Below are 9,314 nucleotides of genomic sequence, written 5' to 3'. Positions count from 1 at the left end.
GGAGCTCCCACCTCAGATGGGAGGTTGGAGGCAAGAAACTGTGACTCAAAAAATGATAAACATCTCACATTTCCTCCGTCAGTTCGGCTCTAAAAATACTTGAGTTCGCCTTCGCCTCACATCTCCTCCTTCCCCGGTCTCAAGGAGCTATGCAAATACAAGCACCTCCATTTTTTTTTTCCTCATCCACGTTGTTTTCCTTCCAGCCCTCCCTCAAAGCCCCCCCCCCCCCCCCATATCCTATTGTTCTGAGTACCTCTTCTCCGGCTCTTGTAGACTACATGACAGAGCCTCGCCTTCCCTCTTGTTGTTCCTTCTCTCTCCAGGGTAGGGGGGGGGATGATAAAAGCTATTTACAAGTAACTGTAGGCAACGGTGGAAAAATTCTAGCTTTTTATTTATATATCTTTTTCTTACCCTGTTTTCTTTGATGGCAGAGCCATTTGTGAAGCTGCGTGGTGAACTGCAGCACAGTGCAGCGCAGTCCTGAGTGACAATTTAAGGGGGGACTGAAGCACTTTTAGGGGCTTTGACTACGCCAGCTTCTGCTTCAGCTTTTTGGTTGTTGTTTTTTTTGTTCTTGAAAACGGAAGCAAGACATCAGTCCTGCCTGGCACGTGCAGAAAGGCAAAGACACAACTCCACAATACACCTTAAGACGCGTACAAAGCATTTAGAAGGCTTCTGAAGTCTCAAACGAAGAGAGAGGCTTGCAGCGACTGCAGGACTGTGTTTCCGGTATTAATCACAAGTCCATCAGCCCTCGGTCCGTTTCGGGAAGCCGCTGTGAGATATGATTGTGATGCACGTTGTGATTCATAAAGCACAACAAAGACATTAAATGTAAGTGCCACTGGAAACAATGGCTTTCATGAGAAACCTAATGAATCTCCCGCCTCATCTTTCACTCGGCCGTCTCCCTCGCTGTGTGTTGATGATCACCGCTTTTCAGCCGACTCTAATTGTCTTTTTTTCTCTTCAGACTCTACTTGCCATGCATTGCCCCCCCCCCCCCTCCCCCTTTTTTGACTAACAATCTGCAACCCGGCCACCCCCATTTCCGCTCTCTCCCTTGATTGATTCTCACCTTTTCCATTCTTGCGGTTCACCTCATTAACGGAGCCCCCGTCTGCTCGTTTTCCTTTTCCGTCCCCCCCCCCACCCGGCCCTTCTTCACATCCTGTCCTGTCTATGAAGCGACGGCCGGCTCGGATTCGTGGTTTCCAGTCAAGGCCCTGCATCGTTCTGTAATTAGTAGGGAGCATAATAGAGAGGGTTCCTCATCAGCCGAGGTGGGAGGGGAGGGCACCACCACCGCCATCCATCCATCCATCCATCCATCCATCCATCCATGAGTTTAATCAGCGGCACACAATGGGATGTCACCTGCTCCCAGACGCAGCCGCTGGAGAGTGGCGGTGATGCTGTCACAAACCATTTGGGGTGAGGCGGCGTCCATGGCGCCGGCTCTTTAAGGGCTCCTCATCTTCCACGGTTGTCTCTGCTAATTTGGTCTCCCTGGGAACGAGGGAGAGAGGGAAGCCGTGAAAAATCAAGCTCATTTAGTCGTGTTCATTTATTTATTTACAGACGCTCAATCCAGCATGCTCTGCTTTATGGGTTTTTTCCTTCCGACGTCCCTAAGGAATCATGGATATCAGAGTGCACGAATGTTTGCTTTCGTATGTGTGTGTGAATCTGACCCTTAATCAGTCATACCCAGTGGGGGGGAAAGTAAATAAATAGGCCTACATTTACCCAAATACTGTACAGGTTTTTATCATGGATATAAATGGAAACATTTGTTTGCCTGCGATGGTGGAAAAACAAACAAAAAGCATTTGAAAATGTGCCGGTACACATGATTTATGGTTAAAGAGCTAAAACTTACAAACACACTTGATTGATACCATTTTGTAGGAAGGAACTGCACATCGTGTTGCTGCTCAAATTAAGGATCTGAGCACTTCTTTCACCACAGGTTACCTCCAATTTTTAACAACACACACACACACTAATTCATTTGCACACACCGGTGACAATGCAACACTGGCTCAGCCTGTTTTTCTCTGGTTGGCAGAGAGACCGACACGCTGCGGAGCCATGGGCTGCGGGCTGCGTAAGATGAAGCCGATGTCGGAGGAGAACAGTCCGGGGAAGATTTACTCCACCCTGAAGAGGCCACAGGTGGAGACCAAGGTGGGCGTGGCCTACACCTACCGCTACCTGGACTTCCTCATCGGCAAAGACGGTAAGACACGGATGTCTATTAATCCGCCTACAAGCAACGTTGAATAACCAGTGACCTTTATTGTTTTGGACAGGAAATGCAACTTATCTACTGTCATATGCGCTCAATCCTTTGAGTTTTAGCAGTAGTTTTTATTCCAAATAATAGTATAACTAGGGATGCACCAATCCGACTTTTTCAGTCCTGATAATGATACCCAGGCTTTATTTATCTGCCGATACAGAGTACCGAACAGATACCGATTAATAAGCTGTATGCCTCACTGTGTGGAAGTGACTGGGATCATTCTTTTATGTGTAAGGCAACATTAGCCTCGACTTCAACATTGCTTTCCAAACTTTATGTACATTTACTGAATTGTTAATAATTAATAAGAATAATAAAGCGTACACCAACAACTTGGTGAAATAAAAACTTACCATTCACTTGTAAAATGTATACAGTTTACAGAGAGTTGAATCAAATAGATTGGCCCCGTTGTCACCGATATCAGATCCAGATATTTGAGTCAGTATCGGCCCCATATCCGTATCGGTGCGTCCCTAAATATAAGCCACCAAGTTGAGCATTAAAAGCCTGAAATCTCAGCGTAGCAGTAGTTGCTATTGATCAATAATCCCCACAGCTCCCTTTTTGCAGCCATGTTATGGTCATTTTGTGCTGCCGGGTCGTAAAAAACGAAATTATTGCCCCTTGCACATGCACAGTTGAAATGATATGAATACCTCATGGCCTTAGGCGTTCTGCTGCATCATACCTCAGTGTGATAAGAAGGCAATATGCATCACAGGTTTTGCAAGGGGCCGATCTGCACTGCAATCTACACCTCTTTGTGCTATGTGTGTAGTATTTTACTGAATAATGAAACCTCCAGCGTGATTAATCTGTCTACTCTCCCTCTGAAAATGCCATTATACCTGCGTGTCCCCAGTATAAAAGCATTAAGGATTCAGATGCAGAAGAAATCTATCACTCATGTATATGAAATTACAGCACACTGGCTGTAATTTTCTTGTAATGATTGAGTGTTAATTAGCGCTTGCTCCCTGTATAGCAGCCATTGTTCTAATTTATTTTCTCACAATTAGTCAGTCATGCTTTCACGTTGTGCTAATGATATAGAATTTTCCAGCACAATCCACGGCAAACATCCTGCTGGTGGCAATCAATTATGTGCGGCACCGAATCCAACCGGTTAGCTGGGTAGTGAAACTATTTTCTTCAAGATCACAGGTTTGATCCTCGCAAAGCTGTAGTTTCAGTTTGTTTCAGTTGAGGAGCTGCTGGCCTGACCGGCCTGCTGAGCTGTAAACATGTGAATAAGTTAACTATGAAGATGTTGCTGACAGTCAAACAGCATCTGAGGCTTCCTGCGCTGTGCATGAAAATATGGAAATGAATCAAAGATAGCGTGCCTCCACTGATGCATGTACACACACACACACACACACACACACACACACGCAGAAAAGGCCGGTAGAGCCCCCTCCTCTGCTTCCTTTTCTCAGCCTGAGGTGTTTGTGAGATGGCAGGTGGGTGTTGCTTCCTGAGATGCCGAGACCAAAAGCAACGGCTTGTGGTCTTTGTTGTGTGTGTGTGTGTGTGTGTGTGTGTGTGTGTTAATGTGTATTAAGGAGTATTCCTGTATGTTCGTGTTGTTATGATCGAAAGTTAGATTTAGATATTTGATAAGGCGGTTAAATAAGCTATATAGTTAGGCTAGTTATTTTAGGATAAATGAATTGCGAAACAAACATTGGCACTAACTTTTTTTGATCCAACTCTAGAGACTTTATTGGCTGTGATTAGTATTTTTTAGAATAATGATGTATATTAAAAGTTGTATCACATGTGAAAACATTGTGATATTGTGAATGGGGTTGTTTTCCGACAGCTTGGTCAGTCGCCCTATGCTTTCGGCGACAGACTTGAACGTGTCAGGTGCAGCGTGGCAGTTCCCTCTCTTTAGTGTCTTTTCAAAATAAACTTCCATGTTCACAGGACACTTAGAGTTTCCCCTTGTTGTCTTCATACAGTTCCAATGTAGGCTTACTCTGTTTTTTGGTGTAATTATGCAACAAAACTACTGGTTAGGTTGAGGAAAAGAATGTGTCTTAGGTTAACATAACTATGTTTCTTGTGTAAAATAACTACGTTTGTTTACGTTGGAGTTAGTTGAAAGGCTGGTGCGTCTCTTCCAGATGCTAAAGTGGTGCGACGGTATCAGACGCAGAGAGGCACTGACCAGCTCTTAAAACAAAACACACACCAAAATCCCCTAGCAAACACAGGGAGCTGTGGATTCCCCGTTTTAATTGGACTTCAGTATTGTTTTTTGCGCATCGACGTGTTGACACTTAAAAGTCCACAGCCTGCTCAGCGCCAAAAAGCAGACAGTCATAGTAATGTTGTTCTACAACTGCTGGATGTGTAAATAACCAACTGTCTGCTAATAAGCTCGTAAAGGTTATGATACCTCAACGCTGTGATAACTTGTTTCTACTGGCCCTAAAATGCCCCAAACAAATCTGTTATTGTACATTTAAGAAATGGGATTTACAGACAAACAAACCAGAATGAATGTCTGCATTTTTGGGACATCTGGAACTCTGTTTATGTATCGACTCCCAAAGCATTTGGAGCAAATTGGCATGGCTTCATGCCGACACATATATGCCATGTTATGCTTGTCTGATGAGACACAGTCAATATGTTTCCATGCATACAAATAGGTTGTTTGCCTTGAATATCCAGATTAAGTGTGTAATACTAATGAACTCACAAAGCACTTCAACACATCCGCTATTCCCGATGATAGTCGTAACAGAAAAGCTATTCTGCTAATCCTCCCATAAAGTAGACCCACTTCGTCTTCCTCCACTGCTGGGCGTACCACTCATTTTTCAAAAACACTGCTGTGCTCCCAGTTTACTCCCAAGACATTTTGCTACTTGAACGCGAAACCAAAACAAAGAAAGAGACCAGACTAAAGCATATAATTATTATATGATTATAATTATTAATGATTATAATGAAACTATTAGAGCGCCTGTAAACACACCGAGTCACACGTCCTTCTGCCGGGAGGAGAAAGCTGTCAAATATATTGATTTACAAAGTAGAGCGTAATGTCGTCTGCAAACTTCTACGGAATCTTTGAGCAGCCGATAGCTGCTTAGACGACAGACATCGGGCACCGGGGTTGAGGTCAAGGTAAATTCAAGAGTGGGTGTAGAATTAGGATTAGATTAAGGTTGAATATATAATCGGGGTCATTAAGGTGAGCAAATGGGAAATTAATGTGCTCAGGGACGAGCACAGTGTGTGTTTGTGTGCCCTCTAGGCCAGGGAGGAGTCAGGGCGCTATATATAGCCATCACTCTGTTATTTCTGCTCATGACAGTTATCGCTAAAATTATGGTGGGAGGGGAGTTTGGTGGCGGTGGTGGGAGGGGCGATGCGGTGGGGGAGGGGGATGGTACGGGAAGCTGGGAGACGTAGTGCGCGGCGTGTTCGCCCTGACAGTTGATTAGTCTCCATTAGTTTGTCAGGCTGACTAGACTGGATGGATGGAGGAGCCGGTGAATGTGGGCGTCTCGGGGCCAGGGGAGCTTTCCCGTCCCCCGTCCCCCCCCTCATACGGGACCTGACATGAGGGCGGGGCTGGAAGAGGAGGCCGGAGGTGGACGGGTGTCCTCCCTTTTGTTGAACTGTGTGTGTGTGTGTGTGTGTGTCTTTGGCTCATGGCCACGGTGTTATCTTCAAGCATTCCCTGTAATGATGGGGGTTGCTACTTACTGTAATCAGTTTCCTCTTACTCTGTCTCTCTGTCACTGTCAGTACGCCTCTGTCTGTTTCTCTGTTCATCTATTGAAATATGTGTGTGCATGTGTGTGTGTGCGTGTGTGCGTTTCCCAGAGGAGCACATTAAGTTTGAGGAATCAGAGTGTGTCTGTGCTGCCCAAGTGGCTGAATCGTTTCACTGCATCAGCAGGTTTTTTTCAGGGTTGAAGGGTTAGCGTGTTGTAATTACTTTGTACTAGGTACGTAAGTGTAGGCAATGATTCATGTGTCGGGTCTTTTTCTACAGGAAACCTGTAAAATATTTAAGACGTAGTCAAAGATTATGAATATGAAAACACTCTCCCCGGTAGAGCTGTAGGGCGTGCACATATATTCAGATATAGTGTGAGCTGCTAAAAAAAACTACTTGACAATTGGCTCACAGCTGTAAAGATAGTTGATTGTGATATTTGGTTGTTCCTCTACTCGTTCCTGAAAAGGTACTCACAAAATACTTTGCACTGTATGTATGTATTACCTCGCTCATATAACATATCATTTTAGAGGCAAGGCCACTTGGCCTTTCGTGTCGAGGGCACAACCAGGGCAGCAAGGACATCAAATAAAGCTATTATTCTACAGTAAGTCCATGAACATAATGAACTTAACTTAAGAATGATTTTATTTGAAATACGTAATAGTACTATTAGTGCAATTCCAAAATTTGAAAACATTTCTTAGTGGTATGAGTAAAGTTGTTTGTTGTTATCTTCTACTTTGTTGCACTGTAGCTCACAGACAAAGTTACCTTACAAGTCTTTTCATGAAAGACATGAATTAAAGAAGTGTGACTGTGTTTTAGTTCTTAAACATGTATTCATCCTCATAATCCTTGTGTGTCTATATTTCTCATGGAGTGCATGTTAGTAGGAGGAGAACGCCCGCATTTCTTCTCCTACATGAAAGAAGGAACCGGTTTTGGGTGCATCCCCTCAAACAGCAAAGGAGACGCTCTGTGCATTGCTCTATCAAAAATAGACGAGGCGTACAGTATATTTTTAGCAGAGCAGAGAAACACCACGGTTGGAATCAAAGGCATTGTCTCGAGTGGCCATGATCAGCTCCAGCTGTCATCTATCGTCATAAATAGCCCGGTTTTTCAGCAGTTCAAACGCGGCTCAAAATTGAACCCACCTCTGGTTATGTGCGAATCTCAACAAAAGACAAAAACCGTATAGCCAGAAAAAAGACAGCGGAGAAAACAACAAAGTGCGGCCCGGGCATCAAGGCTACGTGGCGGCAGGGCGAAAGATTTTAAGAATGGCGTCAAGGCCAAACAGAGTGGCTATGAAGGCCATGGCCGCTGGTGAAATTCCCACATCTATGTTTGCTAACTAGCAGTCTTCTTCTTCTTCTTCTTCTCCGCACTTTTGACAGCAGATCACTACTTCTCTTAGCGCGTTACCACCACTTGTTGACCAGTGGAATAGCTTGAAGCCGCTGGCAGAAATGCGTATCGTGTCATTCGCGTTCTCATGCGCAAGATGGAAATAAAAGTGGATCTATTCATGAAAATGTTGCACCGCAGCGCGGACATGGTCGAGAGCGAGACTACGAAAAAATAAGTAACACAACGTTCCTCATACAAATAAAAAGTTGAATTAATAAGCAATAAAACCCACTCTTGCAAATATAGCTTATGGTGGCTAATGGTAGCTAATGTTAAAACAACTTTAAATAGATATCGGTTTGATAATTTAATGAATCTTCCTTACGGGGAATTAAATGTGCCGTTATCCTGTTAATGCCATTGGTGGCCACAAGTCTGGTTTTAACTTTCGTGTTTCACCTCAAAATGATCATGCAGCTTGTATTCACTTTGATTATAAAAAGAACTTTGAAGTAAACTTTAAATTCAGATGTAAATTCAGGCCTTGCTGGCCTCGGAGATTCTTGTCGTGTCTTGAGGATCAGACATCCTGAGGAATCCTCAAAGTATAACTTATCTTATATGCAACTGAAACAGCAATGTCATATTTCAGTATGTTACAAGAACAAGTAATACCATTATATTCTTTACTTTGTAGTTTTGTTGTGACACAAAAAAAAAGGATCTGCGTTTGTTGTAGGCAGCATCAAAACAATTCTATTGTCAAATGAAAAAACGGGAGCAACCGAGAAAAGGAAACTTTTTCTTGTTTATTTCTAATTCTGGAATCATTATCGCTGTCACTGTCTAATGTTGCACAATAGAAGCCTCTCTCTTTGAAAAAGTTAATGTAGCGGAAGCTGCAGAAAAATGTTCTGCATCAGCATTTTTTAAGTGGGGACAAAATTAAGGCTGACTTCTTGCTTCCCTTCCACCTCCTCTCTTCTTGGGAAATATGCCCTCATGACTTTAAGTTCATTTTACTGGAACTACTGCGCCGTGAATAATGTTTGCAGTAATTTCTTGCCACAGTGTTAGATCATAGCTTTCTGCCACCGCCACCACAATGGCCCCGCGGGCTACCGACCAGCCACCAACTGTAACTTCACTGCAGCAACGGTGATAAAGAGTAAAGCGGTGGAAAGCTGTAGGTAATAAACCTCCTCTGCACGGAACATCGGCGTCAGCCCACCAATGAGTTGTTGCCTCGAGTTGCTGTATTATTTTGGATCACCCGTTCAGCTTCATGGTCACTCTGCCACCATTCATTCGCCTCTGAAAGAGCTGCGGAAAAAAAACAAAACTGAGAGTCTGTTTGATATTGAGATCATGACCCTGCAGGGAGCTGAGAAAGCGCCTTGCTGTTGCTGTGTTAGATGGCGTGGAAAAAAGCCATTTCATCATAAACACCAGCACAACAGACGGGATGAGTCTCATTTCCCCGGAATGTGATTTTTTTTTTTTAAATGTTTAAAACGTCGGTAGGAATGAAAAATTGAAAAACGGGCTCAATGCGTCGCGTATTCTCAGCGGGCAGGTTGAGAATACTGGAAATATAAAGATGTCGCCCTTGACATCAAAGCCGGGCGAGCAGACATGTGAGGCCTGCAGACACACACACACACACACACACACACAGACACACACACACACACACACACACACACACACACACACACACACTGTTTGATATCATCTCAGGAGCTAGACACATAATTTATATGCAAAACCCCCAGAGCCCCCTTGTTAATATGAGCTGTAGCAGTGGCGACAGGTGAGTGACACGCAGGAGAAACCCTCCCCACCCACCAAACCCCGCACCCACCACCACCACCACCACCACCGCTCCAC

General features: G+C 44.1%; 1 protein-coding gene across 1 annotated transcript in view; it reads left to right on the top strand.

The window, feature by feature from the left end:
- Positions 1-2,100: 2,100 nt before the first annotated feature.
- Positions 2,101-9,314, top strand: part of rftn1b (raftlin, lipid raft linker 1b) — a gene marked incomplete at its 3' end in the record, with an annotated part of 80,147 nt that continues 72,933 nt past the window's right edge. Inside the window, exon 1 of the mRNA XM_079163889.1 lies at positions 2,101-2,251. Coding sequence (XP_079020015.1) covers positions 2,104-2,251 — 148 coding nt within the window. The 5' untranslated portion in view covers positions 2,101-2,103. The remainder of the gene's footprint in view (positions 2,252-9,314) is intronic.

Source organism: Pholis gunnellus (assembly GCF_910591455.1).
Source record: "Pholis gunnellus genome assembly, chromosome: 8".
NCBI lineage: Eukaryota > Metazoa > Chordata > Actinopteri > Perciformes > Pholidae > Pholis > Pholis gunnellus.
The sequence above is the reverse complement of the archived record's forward strand: the minus strand, read 5'-3'. Positions and strand labels throughout refer to the sequence as shown.